At 52.2% G+C, this 24,837-nt stretch overlaps 3 protein-coding genes across 12 annotated transcripts in view; 1 reads left to right on the forward strand and 2 right to left on the reverse strand.

Annotated features, from left to right (window-relative positions):
• On the reverse strand, nucleotides 1–11,384 carry KLHDC3 (kelch domain containing 3). Of its 6 annotated transcripts, XM_040249657.1 has the most exons (14): nucleotides 8,718–8,930; nucleotides 8,359–8,535; nucleotides 8,093–8,208; nucleotides 7,838–7,909; nucleotides 7,516–7,729; nucleotides 7,349–7,435; nucleotides 7,092–7,200; nucleotides 6,892–6,965; nucleotides 2,561–2,708; nucleotides 2,359–2,425; nucleotides 2,177–2,281; nucleotides 1,822–1,896; nucleotides 1,620–1,737; nucleotides 3–1,174 (listed from the first exon to the last, which is right to left on the reverse strand). In XM_040249657.1, the coding sequence occupies exons 1-14, from the start codon at nucleotides 8,869–8,871 to the stop codon at nucleotides 1,038–1,040; spliced, it is 1,653 nt and encodes a 550-aa protein (XP_040105591.1). In that variant the 5' UTR covers nucleotides 8,872–8,930; the 3' UTR covers nucleotides 3–1,037. The 6 variants fall into 6 exon arrangements, with proteins under 6 accessions (XP_040105590.1, XP_040105591.1, XP_040105585.1 ...); XM_040249651.1 differs by lacking the exons at nucleotides 3–1,174; nucleotides 1,620–1,737; nucleotides 1,822–1,896; ... (1 more) ...; nucleotides 2,359–2,425; nucleotides 2,561–2,708 and adding exons at nucleotides 4,930–5,563; nucleotides 6,690–6,768; nucleotides 11,105–11,384; XM_040249655.1 differs by lacking the exons at nucleotides 3–1,174; nucleotides 1,620–1,737; nucleotides 1,822–1,896; ... (1 more) ...; nucleotides 2,359–2,425; nucleotides 2,561–2,708 and adding exons at nucleotides 4,930–5,563; nucleotides 6,690–6,768; nucleotides 10,867–11,039.
• MEA1 (male-enhanced antigen 1) lies at nucleotides 9,389–13,226 on the forward strand. Of its 5 annotated transcripts, XM_040249659.1 has the most exons (5): nucleotides 9,389–9,642; nucleotides 11,290–11,386; nucleotides 12,055–12,334; nucleotides 12,418–12,520; nucleotides 12,831–13,226. In XM_040249659.1, exons 1-5 carry the CDS (start codon nucleotides 9,579–9,581, stop codon nucleotides 12,980–12,982), a joined length of 696 nt encoding a protein of 231 aa, XP_040105593.1. In that variant the 5' UTR covers nucleotides 9,389–9,578; the 3' UTR covers nucleotides 12,983–13,226. The 5 variants fall into 5 exon arrangements, with proteins under 5 accessions (XP_040105593.1, XP_040105596.1, XP_040105594.1 ...); XM_040249662.1 differs by lacking the exon at nucleotides 11,290–11,386 and having other exon boundaries at nucleotides 9,626–9,642; XM_040249660.1 differs by lacking the exons at nucleotides 9,389–9,642; nucleotides 11,290–11,386 and adding an exon at nucleotides 11,497–11,567.
• PPP2R5D (protein phosphatase 2 regulatory subunit B'delta) overlaps nucleotides 13,108–24,837 on the reverse strand; it is a 24,674-nt gene continuing 12,944 nt past the window's right edge. The window contains exons 3-16 of the mRNA XM_040249650.1: nucleotides 18,342–18,552; nucleotides 17,903–18,102; nucleotides 17,703–17,813; nucleotides 17,484–17,576; nucleotides 16,948–17,078; nucleotides 16,751–16,810; nucleotides 16,529–16,637; nucleotides 16,267–16,320; nucleotides 15,808–15,978; nucleotides 15,574–15,701; nucleotides 14,825–14,926; nucleotides 14,659–14,731; nucleotides 14,426–14,542; nucleotides 13,108–14,289 (exon numbers count right to left, since the gene is read on the reverse strand). Coding sequence (XP_040105584.1) covers nucleotides 14,152–14,289; nucleotides 14,426–14,542; nucleotides 14,659–14,731; nucleotides 14,825–14,926; nucleotides 15,574–15,701; nucleotides 15,808–15,978; nucleotides 16,267–16,320; nucleotides 16,529–16,637; nucleotides 16,751–16,810; nucleotides 16,948–17,078; nucleotides 17,484–17,576; nucleotides 17,703–17,813; nucleotides 17,903–18,102; nucleotides 18,342–18,552 — 1,698 coding nt within the window. The 3' untranslated portion in view covers nucleotides 13,108–14,151. The remainder of the gene's footprint in view (nucleotides 14,290–14,425; nucleotides 14,543–14,658; nucleotides 14,732–14,824; nucleotides 14,927–15,573; nucleotides 15,702–15,807; nucleotides 15,979–16,266; nucleotides 16,321–16,528; nucleotides 16,638–16,750; nucleotides 16,811–16,947; nucleotides 17,079–17,483; nucleotides 17,577–17,702; nucleotides 17,814–17,902; nucleotides 18,103–18,341; nucleotides 18,553–24,837) is intronic.

Below are 24,837 nucleotides of genomic sequence, written 5' to 3' on the forward strand. Positions count from 1 at the left end.
CCTTTGTGCTTGTTTTCACTATAAGCTCATATGCCTTGAAATTTTATCTGAAGGAATTCCTTGAAGCCTGGGTTTAAAGTACAATCCTCAAGAGAGAAATGCATTTTGGGAATTCCCTGGTAATCCAGGGGCTAAGACTCCACTCTCCCAAGTTCAACCTGACCGGGAAACGATTCTGCATATTGCAACTAAGAATCTGCACGCTGAAACAAAGATCCTGTGAACCGCAACTAAGACCCAGCACAACCAAAATAGGTATTTTTTAAAAAGAGAGGAATGCATTTGCTTCTGCCAGGTATACCTGGAGGTACTCCCAACCAGAGACCACTTTAAACTGAATTGTAGCATGAAGATACTCCAGTCCACAGGCAGTACGAATTCTCCACCCAAACACTACTGAGAATCAGCTGCGCTTACCTATCACCAGGGACACTTTCTGTCCCCACCTCCTACCTCCCCTTGCATCTAAAACCAAAGCTAAGAAGATGAGTTGTGGGATTGGGTCCCTCTTTGAATGATGGTGTCATCTGTTGGGCTGAAGGAGGAAGGGGCTCTGATCTGACTTCCCACTTTGTAGGAGGCTTAGGTTTACTGTCTACCCACATATGGCCCCTGAAACAGTAGTTCTAGGCCACCTACAAAAGCAGCAGGATAAAAAGATGAGAGACGGGAGTGTTTATGAACTGGCTCCGGCATGAAGTCGCAGTCCTGGGAGCCACTCAGACTTGGCCTTCAACCAGCCTCAAGGTTCTTTTCCTTCTATATGAGAATCATTAAGGCAAGGATGGGAGGAGGACACGAGGACAATGACCCAGATCCAAGCAGACAAAGTGCGGCATGGCAGAAGGCTCAGCTGCTCTTCCTTTTCAGCCCTTAGGCAGTCCAAGAGGCTTCGAGTCTTCTCTGGGCCAGGCGTGTTCCAAGGCAGCTGTGACCTTACCATTGAATGGGAAAGAACCAGAACAGGCCAAGCCGAAAGGTGTCCCCACAGATGCACTTCTCACTGGGGCAGCAGCAGAGCTGAGCACGGATCCTTACTACTCTTTGCTCAAAGGGAGATGTCGTCTGTCCTTGCCTGCATTTCGGCGCCTCTTTCGACTCAAGAAGCTCTCTAGCTTCTTGCTTCGTTTCAGCTCCTTAAACTTCTCAGCCAGGACCAACTGGCGCTGCTCAGCTAGAGGACAAGGAGAAAGAAAATCAGTAAGCAAAGGATGAAGTCTCCCTGCGTCCCCTTGCCCCAGGTCAGTAACTCTTAACCACTACGCAGGGATATGTGACTCATCAGGGGTTCACTGGTGTGTAAAAGCAAACTGACTTCCACAACTCCACTCTTTCTCAATTCAACCAACCATGAGCTCCTTCTCTGTGCCCAACCCAACACATGAGGGGGCGTGACAAAGATAAGTGACACTCCCTGCCCACAGTCTCATTAGGGATATAAGAATGGTTACAAACAACGACTCCCTACTACTACTATTTCTACTTTCCTCTAAGTTACCATGGGATCCAGCCTTCATGCCTCCCTTAGGCAGCTCCAGAACCCCCAACACAGCATCCAGTCACTATGGCTACCCAATCTCTGTCCCTGAGTCTCTGGGTCGTAGCTGTGCCCCACTCACATTTCTTCAGGAAGTACGGCCGATGGCCCTGCTGGGCCTGAGCCCGCTGCTCCTGCTTCAGGGCCAGGCGCAGCTCCTGCTGCCTCTTTCGTTCCTTCTGGGCCATTTCTTGCTGCTCCTGAAGAGCCGAGATGAGAGAAGTGAGACAGGTGAACGGCAGGGACTATGAATCACCTCCCGCCCCATACTCTGACCTTCTCACCATTCGCTGAAGCAGGTGCTGTAGTTTCTCATGCTCCTCCCCTGAACGGCGCTTCTTCAGCTGCTTTTTCACCAGCTCCATATTGGAAAATGAGTATGATGGTTAATGTTCTGTAAATGTTAGCTGAAACTTTGTGCCAAGCATCATTCTAAGAGGTTCACATACATTAACTCACAGTAACACTATGAAATAGAACTATAGCTTTTTGTGATAAGGAAACTGAATTGAAAAGAGGTTAGGTATCTTGCCAATGATCACACAACTAGCAATCTGATTCACCCTGTTCCCCTCTGCCTCTCTAACCTGTGCTCTAGTCCCTCCTGGAATCCCCACAAACCAGCCTCATGCTACTCACCTCTTTCTCTCTGGCTCGGATGTCATCTAGGAATTGATATGTTTTATCAAACACCTCAGGATTATACTCCCCTGACAGATCATCAAAGCGGGGGTCCCGGGCTACCTTTGGAGAGAACAGGGAATATAAGAGAACCGTTCTGTCTCCTTTCCCTGAGAAAATGCTCACTGCCTCCGCCTCACCTTCTTACTGATGGGGACAACCTGACGCAAAAATGGCACCCGGACCTTGGCTGACATTTCCAGAGGCCTATGCAAAAAGCGAAGCACAGGTCAAGGGAACGCCAGTCTCGTTAAAAGCCTCCCACCTGCCACCCAAGAAAGCAGACACCTACTCAAGTAGGTGTCTTTCCCTCCAACTCCCGGAAAAGGCCTTGCTCCTCACCTGTGCTTATCTGCAACACACGCTTTTTGGACAGGTGGTCTACAACTCTGCTTCTTAGTGCTGCTTCCTGTTACCAGTTGTTTGTAGGCTTTAGTCCCCACTTGGCTCTGCAATTCCAACAGCTCCTCGAATGACATGTGAGATGTGTCTGTAAAAGGGCGGGGGGGGACTGCAACTCAGCTCAGCATCTGCTCAGGATCGCCCCATCCTCTTTCCTTAGGTAAGTGACCCTTTAGACCGATCGCTGCAGGCTCCAGGCAACACAGATTGTAATGGTGCTCCACTGACACCTAACGTCCCAACTATTCCAGCTATCTGGGGCCTCACCTTGCTAAGGAAGCTATACATGTAAGGCTGGAGATGGACTAACCCACAGTCTCTTCGTTTTCCCCTTCTCTTTTAAATTTCTCTTTCACAGGTTTTCCCACCAAGACCTCTGTCTCCGTTCGTTGCTCAGCTACCCTTATTCTGGTTCAGTTTACGCTCAGCATCTCACCTCACTTAGTGCTCTAGCCTCCTTACTGCTTGCCCAACCACCAGTCTCACTGCTTTCAAAGCTCTCTCTCAACTTCAGCCTCCAGTTGTTGGTGTTCAGCCGCCAAGTTGTGTCTGACTCTTTACAACCCCATGGGTTGCAGCATGCCAGGCCTCCCTGTCTCTGTTTCTCAGAGTTTGCCCAAGTTCATGTTCACTGAATGTGGGAGAGATGCCTAAAAGGCAAATCTGGAATTAGGGGGTAAATTGGCAGACTGGGATTGACATATACACACTATTATATAGAAAAGAGATAACGAATAAGGACCAATTGTATAGCACAGGGGAACTCTTGTCAATACTCTGTAATGACCCATACAGAAAAGAATCCAAAAAAGTGGATATACGTGTAACTGATTCACTTTGCCTTACCCCTAAAACTAACAGAGTATTGTAAATCAACTATACTCCAATAAAAACTGTTTTTTAAAAAAGGAAGGAAACTACTAGAGACATGAAGTTTTCACTTTAACTTCTTTAAAGTCGCTTTCTCTTTCCAAAAAAAGAGGCAAATTGATCTTCACTCCCACCTCATTTCCACATATATATTTTTTAGATCACTTACTCCAGACTCCGTACTCCCCAATGGCTTCCATCTTACTCAAGAGTAAAAGCTTTGGGTTTGTAATAGCCTGAAGATCCCATGTGACCTATTCCATTTTGTCTCTGATCTCTTCTTCTACTATCTCTTTCCTATTCCTCTCCAGTCAACTGGCCTCCAAGCAGTTTCTAAGCAGGCAGGTATATTCCCATCTCAGTTCCTCTGCACCTGACTTGGCCTCTGCCTGTAACACTTTCACCAGCTGTATTGCTTGCTCCCTTACCTCCTTCGCAGGGTTTCTCAAATGCCACCACCTATTCAGTGAGGCCTTCTGTGATTACTTAACACCATAACCCCTCCCGTTTTCTCTTCAAAGCTCTTATCACCTTTCTCAAAACTGTAGTATAATTCACATACCATAAAACTTATCCTTTAAAAATATGCAATTCCTTAGGTCTCCGTGCCTTTTTTTTAAACCCCCAAAAAGTAAGCTTCATGAGAGCAGTTTTGAGCTGCTTTATTCACTGCTGTATCTTCAGCATCTGTACTTGCGTACAACAGATATTCAATAATGGCGAAATTTGTTGAATCTTCACCTAAGCCTTCCCCAATAATCAATGCCCTTCTGACTCTGCTTTGGAACGTGTTTTCTACCTGCGAAAAACCCTTTGCCCTTTAAAAAACTGCTCAGGGTGTCCTAACTCAGTAAGTATCCTCTCACTCCCCACTTTCTAGGGCGTTGGGGGGCGCTCCCGGTGTCTGCGTCTTTCAGACAACTTGGCAGTCTCGGGGTGAGCCCGCACCAGACGCGGAGCCCCTCTCCCGGCCCTCAGCGCTTCCCCTCGTCCCGGCACCGTGCCCTCACCATTCTGCAGGCTCCCGTCATCCTGAGCCCTGCTGGGAGGCCCTGCAACCGCCCCGCCACGGGAGCTTGCTCTCGGCATGGCTTCAGCGGCGTATCGAAGACTAATGGCGTTACTTCCGCCATGCAGGTTTCCGCCCCGCCCCTTCCGGAAGGCTTGGCGTCAGCAGCGCAGATCCCGCCCACCCCTGGGCGGGGCCGAGCGGGTTGCTGGTGGGCGGCCGGGGTACCTGGGCGGAAAGCTGCCGCCCGTCGACAGAACGTCGCCACGTTTTTGTCGCAAGGCGCTACACTCCACACCGGAGAAACTCCGGCCAGGTCGTGATGGTACTTGGTTTCCTAATGCTTTTGCCTGAGAAGCCAGAGCCTCAGCACCCTGCCCCCACTGTAAACTCCTGCCATCTCTGTCGTATTCCACAAAAAAAGAGACCACACGTTTGGAGATTTTTAATTCATTTGTATAAAATTTGAGCTGGCTGAGAGTGTCAGGGTACAGCAACAGCTCAAGGAAGGATGGGATTATCTGCTGGTCCTCGCCTCCCCAGGTCAGGGAGAAGGAGATTTCATGCCAACAGCTGCAACTCCTCTCAGCTCGCAATCAATGCCCATGGCTCAAGCAGAGGGGAACAGGTGGAAAAGGGAGTGGGGAGGGGAAGCTCCTGAGGCTCACACACTGCTTGCTTCGCCCTCCTTCCCATTCCCGTCACTTCCCAGAAGCCTGTGGCTGACCTGGGGCAGAGCAGAACCCAGGAGCAGTTGGAGGGAGGTGAATGGGACAGAGCACCAAGGGGAAGGGGCCCTCGGCCCAAGGAGGAAGGGACCTAACCCTTCCTGCTACAGCTCCCCACTAAGTTCACAGCACAGAAAACACCTCTAGTCCAACAACTCCACGCGGAGGTATACCAAGTCCAAGGTCCAAAGGGGCAGGCGGGGGAAGAGATAGGCAGGGGCAGTGAAGACAACAGCAGGCTCAGGAAGGAAGGTGGCAGAGACATCCTCCTACCCATGGGAGGAGACGATGGGGCGACTGATATTGCTGTTGGTGGTCATGGCATTCAGCTCCCACCTGGAAGGCCAAAATTGACAGGCAGAAAGGAGAGAAGGGGGAGCCTCCGCCCCCAAATCCAGAATTGCTCAAACAGAGCAATGAACACACCAGTCCCTTCAGCTCTCTAAAGCTCAGCCACCCACAGCCACCTCTTCCTTACAGCCCTGTTAGGTTGAACAATCAGGTCCCATGCACCACCAAATCCACCACCACCCACTCATCCACCTGCAAGCTCCTGTGGACTTCCTGTTTTTGTTTATATATCAATAATCTTATGCCCAACACCTGGAGAAAACCATCTGTGTATACATCTCGATGAAACTTCCCAACCTACCTTTCCTCCTCTACTCAGATCCAACCAGGAAGCCCCTCCTCCCACCAGGAATGCCGGGTTTTGTTCTCAACTCCCATCCTCTTAAAGCCCCCACCCACCCACCCCACCATATTAAAATTCAGTTCCTCTCTTTTTGACAATGGTCATTCTACAAAATTTCATGAAGTACCTCCTTATACCAAGGCTGCAGTCTACTTGGTATTAAGCACTTGAGACATGTGTCACTCCTGGGTCAACCTGGGACCCACCTGTTCAGCCTGTATCCTCTATCACCTGAGTATCAATACTGAATACTGAACACACAGAACCTCAGCAAGAGGAATTAAGCTGAACTGATACAAGGAGAGCAAAGTGTCACAGAATGATCCAGAAGAGTGCAATTATATACAAAGTAGCTTCTGGCGCTTAATTTTAGACCTAAGAATTCAGACCTAGGAATTCAAAGGGAAGTGGCTAGAAAAAACCGCCCTTATTTCTGGAATTAATGTGATCCAGAAACTCCTAACTTGTCTTTTTTCTTCGGTTCTAAGATTTAATCAAACTTTCTCAGCACATTAACAGAAATAATTGTATAAGCTCAGGTCTTAGGAAGTGCTGTTTCTGAGCTTGGTTTGAAGAGTGGATTTTTTTTTCCCGCTATCATGTATCCAGCTGACAGTTTTTATTATATTTCCTTCCAGCACCCTCTCCACAAGTAGACTACGGAACAAAATCTTCTCTCTCCTCCACACTTAGACTGAGTCAATCAGGTCATGTCTGTGCTGCCCACTCATCCTCAACTAATCCCTCCCTTCCAACCATTCACTGTACCTGATGTCATGGGGCAAACAGGACTGGTCCAAGTTGTACTGAATCACAGCCAGTTTGCACAGAGTCTTCAGACTAGGGCCTTTAAAGGAGGAGTTATGGGAGAGGGAGATGGTCAAAGCCAAGGAAAGGGTCCCGTCCTGGATATCACCATCCAAAGACAGGGACCCTGATGGCAGAAGCACTTTGGGAATAGTGTACTTACTAAAGTCCAAAATGTGTAAGTCAGAATGATCTATGAGGTCGAATTCATCTCCTAGGCCTTCCTCTGGAGACGGACTGTAGGATGAAACAGAGAAATGATGGGCGGAGCAAAGGCTGCCCACGAAACTCTCTTGCTCAAATGTCTCCCGTGGGAGTCATTTGACTCCCAAGGGCTCCAGCCCTCCCTTCTCTCCTCCTGACCTGGTGCCCCCAAAGAGGACAATCTTGTCACCAACAATACAGCAGCACTGGCGCCGGCGGGGACATGGCCCCTTCCCCTTCGGTTCAATCTTCTTCCAAGTAAACGACACTGAAGAGAAGTTTAAATGGAGGTTCAGTACCTGCTCGTCCAGATATCCTCTCCACTGCACCCCTCACCTACTCAGAATTATGCTTTTCTTTTACATCCCACCTCCATGGCACCCTGTTCCTTCCCCCTTAAAGGCAGTGCTCTTTACCAGGGTTAAACTTCCAGAGGTCATGGAAGTGCCGGTTCAGCCTTGCGTTATAGCCACCAAAAATGTACAGCTCCCCGTTGTAGCCAACTGGAAGGAGAGAGGTATGTCCATAGTGTGGGAATGATGCGGGGGAACAGGGACTCAGCAGGGACCTAACAGACACTCACAGGCTGAGTGGCTCCGGCGCCCCTCGGGTAGCACTGGGGTGGGTGGACAGTCCAGCCAGGCCTCAGTCCTCGTGTCAAAGACACGGATGCGGTTGCAGTAAATCTCATTGTTGGAATGGAATGGCCCAAAACGGTCGGCCCGGCCCCCAAAGACATACATGTGACTGCCCAGCATTGTGGCCGAGTGGAAGTCCCTCCAGCGTGCAGGGTTGCCCTGGGCAGGAGCAAAGATGGCACGGAGAGAGGGTCAGCTTTCAGTCTGAGCTCCCTATGGTTTCTTAAATTGAGGATGGGTGTCTAGAAGAGAGGAAAATGGGCAGACCTTTGTACAGATCAGGGTCCATGTCATGGTGCTGGTATCCAGTTTGTGGATGTCATTGGAAAAGCAGTCGGCCTGACAGGGACGAAAAAGGAAGTGAAGGAAAGAATAAAAGAGAGGGGCAGGGGTCACTCCCCAACCCTCCAAGCCCCTCACCTCAGAACCTGCAAGCAAACCAAAGCCTCCCATTCCACCACCTTCAATTCCCCTTCTTCCTCCTCATTCCCACCCTAAACCTCTGGTTGCTTCCAGACCTACCAGCTGCTCGTAGCCCCCAAAAATGTACATGGTCTTGCCCAGGACACAAGCCGAATGTCCATCCCGGGCCCCAGGAACCGTTCCTGACACTCGGGGTGTTGACCACTTGTGAGTATCTGAAGAGGGCAGAGGGCGGGCCCGGTAAGCAAGCTGACACTCCCTCCTAGACTCCGGGGCACCTTACTCCCAGCCCCCTCAGTACACACCCTTCCCAGGCCCCCCAAGGCACCATCTGGCAGAACACAGCCACCGAGACCCATACTCACTGACGTCAAAGGCATAGAGCACATTGCAGGCCCCTTCGGTGTCATTCCGCCCGCCCCAAAGGAAGACTGTGTCATCGATGAGGACGGTTGAGTGTCCATACCGCATGTAGGGTACCACGGGAGCCTGCCCGCGGGCGGCGGGCCTCACCGGGGGCAGCTTTGTCCAACGTAAGGACACTGTGGGCACAGCTCTGCTCAGCCCTGGGCACCTCCCTTCAGGCTGTCCACCTTTTCCCCAACCACGTGGTTTCCCCCACCCTCTTTGGCCGTGGGGACCACCATCAAACCTCACTCAGCCACCCACTGCCCACTGCCCTCCCTGATGCGGGTACCCAGGGACAGTCCCCGAATTCGCTTACCTGCGTTGAAAATGTGCACATCAATCTGACGCAGCGTCTCATAGTCTTCGCCTGAGCAGTAACCCCCGAAGGAGTACACCCGGTGCCCCACGGCCACTGCAGCATGGTTCACCCTGCGGGGCCCGCCCTCCAGGTGCACTGTCCACCGTAACATCCCCTGGGCCTCTGGTTACAGCAACATGCCCCCCCGGCACGGCCTGCTGCCTCTGCTACCTGCACACAAGTTGGAGCCACGGGCTCCTCAGGTGGGGCCTTTGCCTGGCTCACCGTGACTCTGTCCTGGACTAGCCCCTGCCTGTAAGTGTCACCCTGGTGGCCCTCCCACACCACCCCTCTGCAGCTCAGGTGGCTGGCTCTGCCCCAGGGGAGCTGCCGAGGTCAGGGAGCTAGCCCTGGCCCTGTGTTCTCCAAGAGCAAAGGGTGGGGCCACTCTGACCTGCCTACCAGTTCAGACTGCTGAACTAGGGCTCAGTATGGTCACCCCTCCCCACAGAGGCTGTACCCTGTCCCTGGCCTGGCCCAAGCTCCAAGCCCCCTTCCCAGGTCAGTGAGTTCTCTTGTCTCTCTGGCCCTGCTCTGCTTACTGCCACCTCTCTAAGAATCTCTGTGCTCTCTGAGGTGGGGAGAGAGATCTCAAAATACTCAGAGTTATTAATAGCCCAGCCAGCCCCAGACTGTCCATTGAAAGCTGGCACGAGTGCCTCCACGCAGAAAAGCTTTTAGGCTTTTAGAGTGGAACGGTACCTCGATCCAGGATGGGGTGGGATCGATCCAGGACAGGGACCTCCATGGCTGGCTAGCCCCTCTTTGGAGGCGCTTGTCAAGCTAAGCAGTTGTCATCGGGGTCACCCGGGGCCCCTCATGGGCACGAGGAGTCCCTTTGACAGCTGTACCTGGTATCCTGCCAAGAACTTAAGCCAGAAAGGTATGTGTCTGCTGGGGACTGAGGCGTGGGGGTGGGGAGGAGGCATTTTCTCCTCTTGCCATTTGCCCAACCTGCCCACTGTGATAGAGAACAAGCTGTTTTCCAGCAGTTCTTCTCCTACCCGGGTCCCTGAAAGGGGAGAGGGGTAGGGGTGTGCAATGGAAAGGGAAAGGAAAGCAAAAATGCCCTTGGCCAGGACAAGAAAAAGACCCAGGCATGAGAGGTCATGGTCTCTTAAAGACAACCCGCCAACCTAGTGATAATGGGTATATTTGAAGGCTCTATCAGGCAGGTCTCCTATAGCCAATACTGCCTTCACTGCAGGCACCTAATAGGTTTGGGTGGACCATCTCTCCCTGTTCAAGAAGCCCTGGCAGAGGGAAGTGCCAGGCAGAACCTCAGGCACACAAAAAGCTCAAGTATGGCGGCCCCTCGTAAGAAAGACATATGGGCTTCAGCTGGCTTGCCAGTCCTCCACCCTTACCCAACCTCCCTCAAACCTCAACCCCATGCTTTAAATAGCTACTCTGCCAAACCTGAAATAGCCCCAGCAGGAAACCACGGTCACTTCATTACTCCTGTCCTCAATCCAAAAGCTCTTGGATCTGAGCTTACAGGGACAGATCGGAAGGAGGTTGACGGGCTTAAGAATGGAAGACCTTCATCTTCCCTCACACACTCCACCTTCCCCTTCAGCTAGATCAAGGTAGAGCATTCAAAGGGCAAGAGAGAAGCAATTCTGTGCAAAGGTGGAGGTTTTTTCCCATGGCTTCTCCTCCAAAAAAACAACTCAAGCTCAGGGAGAACAAGCCCCCAGGGTCTCAGAGGCTCCTCTTCCTCTTATTCCCGGTCTCTCCCATCCTCCATCACTGCCGCATTCTCAAGCATCTTCAATCGCCTCATGAACCTGCCCCCTTCCTATTCTCGTGCAATTTTCATTCCCAGTTTCTGGCCCTTCTTGATCGCCTGAGAGCTCTGCATGTTTCCCCTTCTTCCTTCCCCCACAACTACAAGCTCCACCGTGACAGCCCTTCATTTTTGCTCTTCCACTAAGGGGGGTAAAAAAGCTAATATTCACTGACCCCTTTCCGCCTGAGATATTCCTCCCTGTATATGACGCTATCCCTGTCGCCTTCCAGTCATCCCAACCTCCCCTCCCCCACAACGCCAGACACCCCCGCCCTTTTCTTCCATTATCCTCAGCCTCCCTGTTCCCTTCATAACCCGATCTTCTTCCCAATTTCCTTCAGGGCCTCTTCCAGCTACCAGGTATCCCCCTCCGGTTCCTCACCACCCTCCCCGAGCCCTTCTCTCCCCATTAACACTTTACTTTCCCGTCATCCCCCAGCTCGCTCCCAGCCCCCACCGCAGCACTCAGGCCCCTCCCCCAAGACCCCAGGGCTAGACAGGGGCGTCTCCAGCCCCTACAAATTTCTTTGTCCCTCAGCCCACCCCGGGCTACCTGCCAGGCCGGGCCGGGGCGGGGCCGCGGGTCCTCGCGCTGCCTGCAGCCTAGAACCCGTTGCGCGCCAACCGACGACTCCGTCCCCAACGAGATAAACACAGCCAGGCTGTGTCCTTCCGGCGGGCAGCTGGATGCGCACGTGCAGTCCGAGCTCAGTGCTCGAAGCGTACCGGGACTTGTAGTCCACGGGATTCCTGTGGGCCTGGAGCTGCCGAAGAGTGGGCAGGGGCCGGAGGCGATGGTGCGCAGATACGTGTCAAAGATCCCGGGCTTTACTGGGTAATGTAGTCCTGGGTCTGGGAGAAGGTGGTGGAGGCGGGGCAAGGGGCGGGCTCTTCGTCCAAGCTCCCGTCAATCACGAGCGTGGGGCGGGGCTGGAGGTATGGGCACCCGCCCCCCCCCCCGCACGTCCTGCCCCGCCGGAAGTGAAGGTGCGGGTTGGGTCGCGGGCTCTGAGCGGGTAAGGCGCGCGGAAACACCACTGCGGAGAATCGGTGGGGCGGGTGGGGAACTCCGCAACTCGGGCCATTTGAAGGGAGCCCCAGGGGCCCGAAGGGCGTTTGTCAGGCGGTACAGGGGGGAAGCCCTTGGAGGGGAGAGAAGGGGGCGGGTATCCCTAGTCCGAGGTATCTTGTTTGGCGACCCGGAGTTCCTAAGTGGATTGGGGGGAGGGAGCGTTCTCGAAGGGCTGTCTTTTGAGAGGTGGCATGGCCTCCGGTTGGGCTGCTGTTTAAGAATTGGCAGAGAAAGGCAGGTGGGCCTCGATTAGGAATGAGTGGTTTTAAGAGGTGAGGGGCCAGGACAGGTTGGGTGGTATGGAGTGCAGGAAACTCGAGGCGTTTAAATGTTTGTGGACTTTAGCAGGAGACCACCAGGAGCTGGTTGAGAGGCTGAAGGTGGATTTAATTTCATCCGATCCGTGTTCTCCTGCCTCCCTGTTCTTGCAGCCCCTGCCCGATGGCAGCAGTAGTTCTAGGGGGCGACACCATGGGTCCTGAACGTATCTTCCCCAATCAGACTGAGGAACTCGGGCCACATCAGGGCCCCACGGAAGGCACTGGAGATTGGAGCAGTGAGGAACCGGAGGAAGAACAAGAGGAAACAGGCGCAGGACCAGCTGGCTACTCCTACCAGCCTCTGAACCAAGATCCTGAACAAGAGGAGGTGGAACTGGCACCAGTGGGGGATGGAGAAGATGTAGTTGCTGATATCCAGGATCGGATCCAGGTATGTGGAGGAGGCAGTTTCTGAGCAGGTGGAGCAGGAGTCCCTGAAGAACTGACCCTGAACTGTCTTCTCGGATTCTACAGGCCCTGGGGCTTCATTTGCCGGACCCGCCACTAGAAAGTGAGGACGAAGATGAGCAGGGAGCTACAGCATTGAACAACCACAGCTCTATTCCCATGGACCCAGGTAAGAGAGATCATTCTATTACTCTGGCATAATTATGGAAGAAGGGGACTGGTTAATGCCAATAGAGGGAAGCCCCAGAGGAACATCCTGTTCCTAAAAGAATAGTTTGTAATCTAAGATTTTGCAGACTGCAGAATCCAGGTGAAATGCTATTCTTTTTAGACTGGCAGGATGGGCAGGCTTCCTTAGGAATAACTGGACAGATTCAGTGACCTTACTAGTCCAGAATCTCTGAGTTAATTCAACGAATGGGGAGGGGAGCTGGTCCCATCGTTCCTACCCACTAACGGGTCTCTACCTGTGATTTCAGAACATGTAGAGCTGGTGAAAAGGACGATGGCTGGCATAAGCCTGCCTGCGCCAGGGGTTCCTGCCTGGGCTCACGAGATATCAGATGCCCAGTGGGAAGACGTGGTACAGAAGGCCCTCCAAGCCCGGCAGGCCGCCCCTGCCTGGAAGTGACCACCCTGAGAGCTACTGTAACTCCCTGCATTCCAGGCCAGAACCAGCACAAGACTGAACATATCCTGGTTGTCACATCCATCTCCATCCTCCCCAGCCCTCCTCCACATCAAGGCAAATCAGACTTCTTCTCAGAGACCCACTTTATTCAGTTCTGTACATATGGGGACATTGGCCCAAGCCCAACCCACCTTAGCATGTATCATTCTGTGGAGAATAAAGCACCCTATGTACACAGCCAAAAGCTGCACTGCCTGTGCCCTCGGAACCTGGGTCTGGCCCTCCCCAGCCCCTCACCCCTCCAAGGTACCTGAAAGGGACAGATGAGGACCTGCCCAGCATCAACATAAACAAGGAAATAAATAGGTGCTGGGGGGAGCCATGCTTGGAGCACTGCTCCCTGCTTCCTTCTTCTTGGCTTTGGGGACCAACAGCACAGGAAAGCAGTCAGCCCCGGGGTGGTCCCTTCCATGTCAGTGATCCCAGGGTTGCTGCTCACCAGAGAGGGGGCATAGGGTTGGGCGTCTGTTCATCCCCTTCTCTCGGTCCCTTTGGGCCCTCTATTCATCAGCTGTGGTCCAGAGCCTATGCTTTTCTCCTTTTGCCCTCCCATGTTGTCTTGGTCAGGCAAGGGGTAAGAGGAAATAATGCAGCCCCATCAGCCTGCACACCTCTGGGACTGGGGGCCTATTTGGGCCGTTGGGGGTTGGCTCCCCTCTGGCTAATTCACTCCAGGGGCCAGTGGGACTTGACAGAACTTTGGTGAGAATGGTCTCCTGCTGCCCCCTACAGGCTTGCAGGGGAGGGAGACGAGGAGGGGGCACCTGGGGCTGAAGAGGAGCGTATTGTTTCTGTGTATTTCTCAGAGCAGCCTCAGGGAGCTGTGGGGTGAGGAGCAGGAGGGGGCCAGGCATCCCCACGTCACTGTCAGACGAGCACCGCCGTGCCCGGCCTGTCTGTACTAGGCGCGGGGAAGCATGGACACCTTTGGGGGAGAAGAGGGGCCACTCTCTGGGTGCCCCTGCTTATAGGGCCGCACCCCCCCCTCCCCAGAGCAGAGAGGCCCTGCCTTGCCCCAAGTCAGCCAGTGGCGAGCAGAGGGTGGAGGAGGGCTGGGGCAGTGTCCCAGGGCTGAGTGGGCCATTGCCCTGCAGCGGGAGGCGAGGAGGTCAGAGGGCCTCCTGGCTGGCAGTTAGGAACTCTTCCGCCCGCTTGTGTGCCTCCAGCGCCTTGATGGTGTACACATCCTGGGGCAGCTCGGACTTCCGCCGGAGCAGCACTTTCTCCTTCTTGATGTCCTTCAGCATCTGTGTGTGCATGTGCAGAGGGCAGGGGGTGACGACCGAGTCCCCCCCCCGTCTTCCTCCCCTTAGTCCCCAGCTCTGCAGCTCCGGCCTCCTCTCCCTCCCAGGGCTGTCTTGTCCTTGTGCTCCCCACTGCTACCTGCACGGCCTCTGTCTCCACCGTCCTCTTCAGAAGCTGGATGTCCTCTGCCGTGGGGGTCTCGGTCTCCATCGAGTACACGGGAGGCAGAGGGGGAGGTGCTCGGAACATGGGATACTGGGAGGAAAGGAGGTGGACAAGTGGCCAGAGCCACCCGGGTGGTGTGTGGCCCTGTCCCTCCCCCACCCCCAGCGGGGACCTCTCGGTGCAGGGCGATGGCAGAACCAGCTCACCTGGGGATTAAGTCGGGCCAGCTCCTCAATCTTTTGCCACATCTCTTCTCTCTCCTTCATGCGAAACCTGCCCCTAGGGAGGGAGCAAAGACAGGATTTGGATGGGCTTGAGAGAGAAGCACGGGGGCTGATGTGGAAGATGAATACCCCCCAAGGAGAGACTCACTTCTGCTTCTCAGCCTTGTACTGTTGTGTACAGTCATCAAACAGCTTCTGATTCATCTCCATAAACAGCTTCAGGGCATTGTAGATCAGCCCGTGGATTGTCCTGCGGCCAGGAAGAAAGATGAGGTAGATTAGAGAAGGCACTACCATTACCGTGCCAGGGCCTCAGTTCATTCTCGCACGAGGCATCTCTGCTGGGAGCTTTCCAGCAGACTCCTCCCATCCCATCAGCCTCTGCAGCTATAAGCTCACTGCTCTGGACAGATCATGTGACTTGAGAGTGGCATTCAGGCCCTTTACAAATATGGGTCTGCCTGTCCATCCTTGCCGGAACCCTGCACTCCAAGAGCCCACTCTTTCCCATTACTTCTCATTCTTCCACCCAGCACTAATGGCCTCCCAGCACACTTGGTTTTAGCAGGAAAGCTTTTTTACGATGCTGGGATTTAATACATTCTAAGAGGATCACATCAGCTTCTCACAACATGGAATTAACTCTCCAAAGCTGCAGAATATCTGACCTCAAGAACAGATGTGATAGGGGCCACTAATGTGGTGCTGGGTGGCACAGATCTCCCATGTGGGCATCTTTTCTCCCCAGTCAGTCCCTCAAGGCCCTGTTAACATACAGTGGGCGCCAGCCCCGGCTTGCTGAGGGACCAGGTGAGACCACTGGCTCTTGAGTCCATCCCCACCCTCCCATATTCCAAAACCAGATCCTCACTGCCCAGCACCACCCCAGTTCCCTACTTGTTCCAGTGGCTCTTGGAGTTCCTGTAGAGTGCAGGGAACATGATGGGGAGGACTCGGGCGGCGTTGTCACTTATGAGGCTCATGATGTATTCATTGTTCCAGTAATAGAGGGCACGCTCCGCCACCTGGTGGGGACCGGTGGGACTCAGTGGGGACATGGCTCACTAGGCTGAAGCCCTGCCTCCGTTTTCTGGGAGGCCGGGGCTGGGATTTTCTGGGCCTGGGTCTCACCTGGAAATGGGGGCTGGAGACACATTTGGCAAGCTGGCGGAAGAGAGGCTCCATCACTTTGCTGAACTCTGAAGGCTCAATGACGTCCAGGATCTCCTCTAGCTCATTCAGAAACATCACTTCCTTGGGGCTGTGGGTCTTGGGCCAGAACTTGAGGAGGCCTACAATCACCTGCGAGGAGAGGAGGACCTGGAATAAAACTCTCCCTCAACCCCTGCCTGCTTCTCCAGGAAGCCTTCCTGCCCTCTCCCCGCCAACCCTGGTGGGCGCAGCTTAGGTGGCCTTGGCTGAGTGCTGGCATTTCTCCAGCTTGGATCTGGGTGCTCCTTCAGAGAGGAAACCATGTCACCTGTTGGGTTACACCCCTCCTGGGAACCTGCTTCTGGTGCTGCTCAAAAGGTACCCACTGGCAAGGACTGATGACGGGGAGAGGAAGACCCTGGGCTTGGGGGTAGTTACCGGCTCAGTGAGGCTGCTTTCCTTCTCTAGGAACTGCACCACGCAGTATGCCAGCTGTGGGAGGTTGAGGGAGAAAGGAGGTGACGTCAGGGCTCAGGAGGTCACAGAGGTTGGTAACAGAGACCAGACCTCAGGACAGAAGGGGAGGCAGAGAGGAATCCTGCCCTCATTTCCTCTGCTGCTGCATCGCAGCCAGAATGCTTCCCCCTCCCTCTTTTCTCTGCCCCCAGGGCCAGCAAACCCCAGGAGGAAGGCAGCTTACCTGAGGGTGGTAGACACTCAGGGACTTGACCTTGTGAAGGGGAAGAAGGACCCGGATCAGGAACATTTTGTGCTCTTCCTTCAGGGGCAAGGCAAAGCCATTGATGATGCTGGGAGGGAAAGGAGGGTTGTTAGGACCAAAGGGCCATGTCCAAGCTCAAGGCACCTGTTACCCCTGCCCGACCTTGTCCAGACCTGTGTGTGCCCCCGCCCCACCTCTCACCTGCCCAGAATCTCCAGGAGCTCGGCAATCCCATTGTGATGCTCCGTCTCGTAGATGAACCTGAGGGAGGAACAGAGGCTCTCTTGATAACCCCCGATACCCCTCCGCCCTTCTGCAAGTCCCGCCTACCGCCCTTCTCCCACTTCCACTTTAGTGAGGGGCTTGCTTTGCTCCTGAGCCCCGGCTCCTGGCCTCACCTGTAGAAGATGTGGTTGATCTGCCTACGGATATAAGCCCGGAGCCCCAAAAACTTGCCATAGATGCGATGCAAGATGGTCTTGAGGAAGTCCCGCTCTCGAGGGTCCTCACTGTCAAACAGGTCCAGGAGCTGCGAGCAGGCAGGAGAGACGACAGTGAGGCCGGAGTTAGGGGACGGCTGGGGCTGGGGTGACCTGGGTCCTGGCCAGGGGAAGCCCAGAGGTTCTCTGAGGTCAAAGAGGGCACATGGGGCCAAGCTCCCCCCGTGATGTCTGGGTATGCACCCTGCATACCCCATTGGGGGATGGGGGAGGGGGGCGGTGAACAGTAACTCTGCTGCTTTTGTATTTTCTTCCATTATGCTGGAAGCTTCTATGAACACAGGTTTGTTTAGACCCCCGAGTCAGTTTGCAGTAGACACAGCTGAACCCCAATACAGTACCGATATTCAGCAGGAGCAGCTGGGATGAGTCGGGATGAGGGGCTAGAGTTCATGGACTGGAGGGAGGGGAAGGCAGGAACCTCAAGGACTCACAGCAAGGACAAACTTTTGGTCAATGTATTTCTTGGCTATGTTTGGCTGGAAGTCAGGAGACTCGAGGAAACGTAAGAAAAACTCATAGACGAGCTGCGGGGGTGGGAAAGGAATATCACTTAGGGGCATTCCCCCAGGACTGGGAGCGCCCCCTTGCTGTGGGGCTCAGAGCACCCCACTGCCCACAGGTAGGCCCTGGCCCCCTCCTTGCCCTGGTACCTGGAGATGCGGCCAGGCGGCCTCCAGGGTGGGCTCATCTTCCTCAGGGTCAAACTCGGCCCCAGTGGGATTCGATGAAGGTGGCAGCGTCCGAAAGAGGTTCACTGAAAACTGAGGGGTAGGGAGGGCCCAGGTGAGAGCTCCGTCTGCGCTCCTCCGGGGCCCCTGCCCCGCCCGCCTTCCTCTTCCCCAGCGCCCACCATGGTGACGGCCTCAGGGTAAATGGCCTCAGTGACGACATCGCGGCTGTGGGTGATGTACTCCACCATTTCGTTCAGTCCCGCCCGCTTCACCTCCTTGAATTTGAGGTCACTGAGTGGGTCTGACACGAAGTCGAAGAGGACACAGCATTGGCGCAGCTTCTGGATAAACAGCTCCTCCCGCTCCTGGGTGGGCGAGTCTGCGGCGGGGAGGGGGGCCACGGTCAGGTCTCCTCCGTGGTCCTTCACTGCCCTGCCCTGCTCGCCTCGCAGGGCCTTCCCCTCCCTCTTCCTGCTGCCACCCTGCTCCCCTGGCACCCCAGCGCAACCCCCCTCACATTCTCTAGAATGTCCACCCCCAGATACCCACAAACTGCCATTCTGCCGACGCCCATGTCCCCTGGGCCTGATCCCCAGCCCCCCGGCCTTCCCTGAGCACCTTTCAGGGCAGGAAGCTTCTGCAGCTCCCGGTTCTTGCTGAGGTTGAAGCGGGAGGAGCTCTGCCGTCGCTCCTTCTTGACAATCTGGGGGCCCCCTGAGTACTTGATCTTGCTGAGCTGCGTCGGGGGTGGCGTGCTGTTGCTGGGACGCTTGTTGGATGATGGCGGCTGGGGTTGTGGCTGGGGCTGGGGCTGCGGCTGCGGCTGGGCCTGGACAAACAAGCATTTCACTGAAGTCCACTCGCCAAGCTCTGCTTCCCGCCCCTGGCCTGGTCCATTGCTCCACCTCCACCCACCTCTACAATAAACCCCCCGGCCCCAGGTCCATTTATGCCTCTACAGGCCTGAGCAACAAACAGCTGCCTGCTGCCCCAAAGGAGCCAAGGCCAGAGCCACAGGTAACTTTGGATTGTGGCCCTGGAAGGGAGTGAGGGGCCCAGAAGCCATGTCACCCAAAGTAATGCCCACTGCCTGTGCACGAAGAGCCTTCAGAACACTCATTCGTGTTCTTCAAGAGCCAGAGCTAACTGACGGACTGATGGTGACAGAAGTGAGACCCGTGGCTCTCCTGCCAGGGCGGAGATGCCAGTGGTGTGTGTGCACCGGAGAGGGGAGGGAGACGCAGGAAGTGACTGAGAAGGTGCATGAGGAACCTTTTGACTAATGGAAACATTCTGTATCTTGACTGGATCAGGGAGGTGGTTCATAGCACAAACATAGGTAAAAATTCATCAAGCAGTATGCTGGAAATTACTGTATTTTATCATTTACCAAATGTGTGATATTCTCTAGTTAAAAGTTAAAAGAAAGAAATTCCTTCTCATGTCTCAGCAGTTTAACTTCTAGAAATGCAGTTTAAGAAAAATTCTAAATAGAGACTTCCCTGGTGGTCCAGTGGCTAAGACTACACACTCCTAATGCAGGGGGCCCAGGTTCTATCCCTGGTCAGGGAACTAGATCCCACAAGGCACAACTAAGCGCAGCCACATAAATAAAAAAAATTTTTTTTAAGGGCATGGAAATTTTAAAAAGTGAAAAATCCTAAATATAAAAAAAGGTTTAGTGTGAAAATACTTTTTATGGTCATATAATGGCAAATACATAAATGAATACTTGGAAATCATAGAGTTAAAATTATGTTTATGAAAACTATGTACTCAGTGTAAGCATACGTGATTCAGCTGTGAAAAATATTTACACAGTCATAGTAATTTACCCAAAATGGATGGTAAGTATTTTGAGAGGAGGGGAAAATTGGGCACAGAGGTATTAGACCCTTGGGCCTTAATTTTCCACATTAGGAAGTCAAGAGATATCTGAACCTTGAAAACTTTTTTTAAAAAGCAGTAAAAAAGTTATTTGGAGTAGAAAAGTCAACCTCCAAGGAAAGAGTGAGGAGTTGAATGTGGCTGTCACAACAGGATAAGAAGGACCAGGGACAGGGCTGCCCTGCTCATTATAAGCCCAAGAGCGCTATCTGGGACTTCTTGGCAGTCCAGTGGTTAAGACACTGGGCTTCCAATGCAGGGGGTGCAAGTTCAAACCCTGGTCAGGGAACTAAGATCCCACATGCCACGCAACGTGGCCAGAAAAACTTTTTTAATTAAAAATATACATACATATATAAAGAGTACACTATCTGGCTTTCTGAACTATTACCATATTGATAAAAATTAAAAATAAAACAAAAAGCCTAAAACTATAGAATGAGAGAAAACTGCTCCCTACTGCTCCCTATGCTAAATAAGCAGAATGCAAATCTGTATATACAAAATGAGCTCACCTACTTTAGAACACATGTACAGAACCCAAAACCCAGTTAAGAAAAAGAACAAGTGCACTGTGTTCATGACTATCTCCTGTGATGGCAGAATTAGAGATGACTTTTTCCTACTCTTTTTTTTTTTTTTTTACAGGCTGACACTGCTTTTATAAGACAGCTAATTTCCTAAAGCTATTTCTTTACTTCCTCCTGGACACGGGAATCAGAGCCCCATGAAGCCCATTTTCAGAAGCACACACCCAGGTGGTCTACGGGGCTGTTCACCCACAGGTGAACCCCCTGCTGGGAGAGGGGAGACTCAGCCACAGGACAGCCCCTGCCCCCACCCGAGAAGAGACTGTGGGGGGACCATGGGAGTGAGGTCACGCCCGGTTGGGGACCCACTCCACAGGAAAGCTGTGCTCCTGTCCCACACCTGCCATCCCTGCCTCCTCTGCAGCCCCCTCCACAAATTCGCACTTCATTAAATAAGAATGGGGGGAATTCCCTGGTGGTCCGGTGGTCAGGACTCCAAGCTTCCTGCCCTTCCACTGCAGGGGCCACGGGTTCGATCCCTGGTTGGGGAACTAAGATCCCACATGTAGCACAGCCAAAAAACAAATGAACAAAAAAAATTTGTTTTGAATTATACTTAAAAAAAAAAAAACAGGAGAATATGAAATTCTCTGCAATAAGGGGCAAGGAGGAAGACACACGCTATGCTTTGTGTGCTCTTGAATTTTTTATAAAAACAATTATCTCAAGCTTGTGATCTATCTCAGGATCAGAGGCAGAAGATGAGCGCTGGGTCCAGCCTGGGGCAGGCAGTTAGTCCAGTGTAGCTCACAACCACTTCAGCCATCTGGCCCTCTCCTCCACCTGAAATGAACCCCAGGCACCAATCTGACCAGGGGAACCCAAAGAAGTGGGGCAAGAGTGGCCACCAAATACCTCGCTTGCCAGGACTACACCGAGCCAGCATGATTTTGGTTAGAGAGTGCAAGGCACCCTGAAGTCTGAGGTCTCTCTTCCTGTGCGTGGAGGACAGATCACACCTCGGTGGAGGATGAGGGAGAGAGGCAGAAGGTCAGTGGGGCCAGAGCCTGGTATGCCTCGGACTTTCCCCGCTTTAGGCCTCCGTTTCTCTGTTGCAGGAACATCCAAATCCTTATCTGCGGAGCTTGACGGTCAAGAGCACAGACTTGGGTCTGACCCCTGACTGTACTGTTTATTAGCTGGGTAATTTTCAGGACCATCACAGACGGTCAATACTGAAATCAGACTGATTATATTCTTTGTAGCTGAAGGTGGAGAAGCTCTGCTGCTGCTACTGCTAAGTCGCTTCAGTTGTGTCCGACTCTGTGCGACCCCATAGACGGCAGCCCACCAGGCTCCCCCGTCTCTGGGATTCTCCAGGCAAGAACACTGGAGTAGGTTGCCATTTCCTGGAGAAGCTCTATACAGTCAGCAAAAACAAGACCTGCAGCTGACTGTGGCTCAGATCATGAACTCCGAATTGCAAAATTCAGGCTTAAATTGAAGAAAGTAAGGGAAACAAGTAGACCATTCAGATATGACCTAAATCAAATCCCTTACAATTATACAGTGGAGGTGAGGAATAGACTCAGTGGATGATATCTGGTAGACAGAGTGCCTGAAAAACTATGGATGGAGGTTTGTAACACGGTACAGGAGGTGGTGACCAAACCATCTCAAGAAAAAGAAATGCAAGCAGGCAAAGTGGCTGTCTGAGGAGGCCTTAAAAATAGCTGAGAAAAGAAGAGAAGCCAAAGGCAAAGGAGAAAGGGAAAGATACACCCAACTGAGTGCAGAGTTCCAGAGAACAGCGAGGAGAAATAAGAAAACCTTCTTAAGTGAATAATGCAAAGAAATAGAGGTTTTAACAAGAGGATGGGAAAGACTAGAGATATCGTCAGGAAAACTGGAGATACCAAGGGAACATTTCATGCAAAGATGAGCACAATAAAGGACAGAACTGTAAGGACTGAACAGAAGCAGAAGAGATTGAGAAGAAGTGGCAAGAATACATAGAAGAACTATATGAAAAAGGTCTTAATGACCCAGATAACCAAGATGGTGTGGCCACTCACTTAGAGCTGGACATCCTGGAGTGTGAAGTCAAGTGGGCCTTAGGAAGCGTTAGTACAAACAAAGCAAGTGGAGGTGACGGAATTCCAGCTGATGTATTGCAAATCCTAAAAGATGATGCTGTGAAAGTACTGCAGTCAATATGCCAGTAAATTTGGAAAACTCAGCAGTGGCCACAGGACTGGAAAAGGTCAGTTTTCATTCCAAGCTCAAAGAAAGGCAATGTAAAGAATGCTCAAACTACTGCACAATTACACTCATTTCACATGCTAGGAAGGTTAATGCTCAAAATACTTCAAGCTGGGATTCAACAGTACATGAACCGAGAACTTCCAGATGTTCAAGCTGGATTTAGAAAAGGCAGGGGAACCAGGGATCAAATTGCCAACATTTATTGGATCATATAAAAAGCAAGGGAATTCAAAACACAATATCTACTTCTGCTTCATTGACTACACTAAAGCCTTTGACTGTGTGCATGCATACACGCTCAGTCACGTCTGACTCTTTAAGACCCTATGGATTGTAGCCCACCAGCCTCCTCAGTCCACAGGATTCTCCAGGCAAGAATACTAGTTTGGGTTGCCATGCCCTTTTCCAGGGGATCTTTCTGACCAGGGATAGAACCCATGTCTCAGTACTGCAGGTGGATTCTTTACCGACTGAAGCACCAAGGAAGCCCTTGACTGTGTGGATCACAACAAACTGTGGAAAATTCTTAAAGAGATGGGAGGGACTTTCCTGGCAGTCCAGTGGCTAAAGACTCCATGTTCCCAGCACAGGGGGCCTGGGTTCAATCCCTGGTCAGGGAACTTGATCCCACATGCCGCAACTAAGAGTTCAAATGTCAAAACTTGCAGGGCAGCCAAATAAATAAATACACTTTAAAAAAATAATAATAATAAAATAAAGAGATGGGAATACCAGATCACCTTACTTGCCTCCTGAGACACCTGTATGGAGGTCAAGAAGCAACAGTTAGAACTGGACATGGAACAACGGACTGGTTCCAAATTGGGAAAGGAGTACATCAGGGCTCTATATTGTCACCTTGCTTATTTAACTTATATGCAGAGTACACCATGTGAAATGCCTGGCTAGATGACTCACAAGCTGGAATCAAGACTGCCAGGAGAAATATCAACAATCTCAGACATGCAGACGATACCACTCTAATGACAGAAAGCAAGGAGGAACTCAAGAACCTCTCGATGTTGGTGAAAGATGAAAGTAAAAAAGCTGGTTTAAAACTCAGCATTCAAAAAACTAATTTCATGGCATCTGGTCCCACCACTTCATGGCAAATAGATGAGGAAACAGTGGAAACAGTGACAGATTTTATTTTCTTGGGCTCCAAAATCACTGCGGATGGATTGCAGCCATGAAATTAAAAGACGTTTACTCCTTGGAAGAAAAGCTATGACAAACCTAGACAGCCCATTAAAAAGCAGAGACATCATTTTGCTGACAAAGGTCCATCTAGCCCGAGCTATGGTTTTCCCAGTAGTCATGTATGGATGTGAGAGTTGGATCATAAAGAAGGCTGAACACCGACGAACTCATGCTTTCAAACTGTTGTCCTGGAGAAGACTCTTGAGAGTCCCCTGGACTGCAAGGAGATCAAACCAGTCAATCCTAAAGGAAATCAGCCCTGAATATTCATTGGAAGGACTGATGTTGAAGCTGAAGCTCTAATACTTTGGCCACCTGATGCAAAGAGCTGACTCACTGGAAAAGATCCTGATGCTGGGAAAGATTGAGGGCAGGAGGAGAAGGGGATGACAGAGAATGAGATGGTTGGATGGCATCACTGACACAATGGACATGAATTTGGGCAAACTCTGGGAGGTGGTGAAGGACAGGGAAGCCTAGCGTGCTGCAGGGGCTCTCAGAGAGTTGAACATGACTTAATAACTGCACAATAATACCACCTCCAAGAGCTCACAGCCTCTCTGTGCCTCATTTGTAAAGCGGGGATAGTGACAGGACTGACCTCACAGGGCTGTAATGAATAGTACAAGGCACATGGAAGTGTCCTATAAGTAGTATCTTCTCTGTTAATACTCTTATCATTTCCCATCCTTGGAAATCTCTGAGACGAGCACCTCAAATGTTCCTTAGAGGGACTTCCCTGTTGGTCCAGTGGCTAAGACTCCATGTTCTCAATGCAGGGGGCCACGGTTCAATCCTTGGCCAAGGGACTAGATTCCACATGCCACAACTAAAGATCCCGAGAGCTGCAACTAAGACCTGGCGCAGCCAAATAAATATCTGAAAAGACCCACCTTCTTCCAAAAAGCCTTCCCCAATCACTCCAGGCCTTGCTTGTCCCCGCTCCGCCCCCGACCTCCTGACACTGCTTGCCTGTTCCACTGGCTCTGTGATCATCCCCAGTGACACCCCTTGCTCACTCTGTATATATGTCATCCCCTCACTAGAAAGCAAGCCCCTTTAAAGCCAGGACCCTGGTTTGTACGCCTCTGGATCTCCTCAGCACTGGCACCTAGCAGGCATTCAGCAGATGACTGGTTGTTTGATAGGTGGAGGGGCCAAGCCCAGGCCCATCTCCACAGGCCCCTCTTGTGTCCACTGGGGACTCTCCAAACAAAGCCCTGCACAGTGGT

The sequence above is a fragment of the Oryx dammah genome, unplaced genomic scaffold (assembly GCF_014754425.2).
Source record: "Oryx dammah isolate SB20612 unplaced genomic scaffold, SCBI_Odam_1.1 HiC_scaffold_11, whole genome shotgun sequence".
Classification (NCBI taxonomy): domain Eukaryota; kingdom Metazoa; phylum Chordata; class Mammalia; order Artiodactyla; family Bovidae; genus Oryx; species Oryx dammah.

What these genes read in the sequence shown, in the direction of transcription:
- KLHDC3 (XM_040249657.1), bottom strand. Translation starts at nt 8,871, where the DNA reads ATGTTACGGTGGACAGTGCACCTGGAGGGCGGGCCCCGCAGGGTGAAC. An exon ending in GCTCTATGCCTTTGACGTCA is followed by an intron (nt 8,209 to 8,358) that starts GTGAGTATGGGT and finishes TGCCCTCTTCAG; the next exon opens with ATACTCACAAGTGGTCAACA. An exon ending in TTGTCCCCATCAGTAAGAAG is followed by an intron (nt 2,282 to 2,358) that starts GTGAGGCGGAGG and finishes TTCTCTCCAAAG; the next exon opens with GTAGCCCGGGACCCCCGCTT.
- MEA1 (XM_040249659.1), top strand. Translation starts at nt 9,579, where the DNA reads ATGGGCACGAGGAGTCCCTTTGACAGCTGTACCTGGTATCCTGCCAAG. An exon ending in AAGATCCCGGGCTTTACTGG is followed by an intron (nt 11,387 to 12,054) that starts GTAATGTAGTCC and finishes CTGTTCTTGCAG; the next exon opens with CCCCTGCCCGATGGCAGCAG. An exon ending in CTCTATTCCCATGGACCCAG is followed by an intron (nt 12,521 to 12,830) that starts GTAAGAGAGATC and finishes CTGTGATTTCAG; the next exon opens with AACATGTAGAGCTGGTGAAA.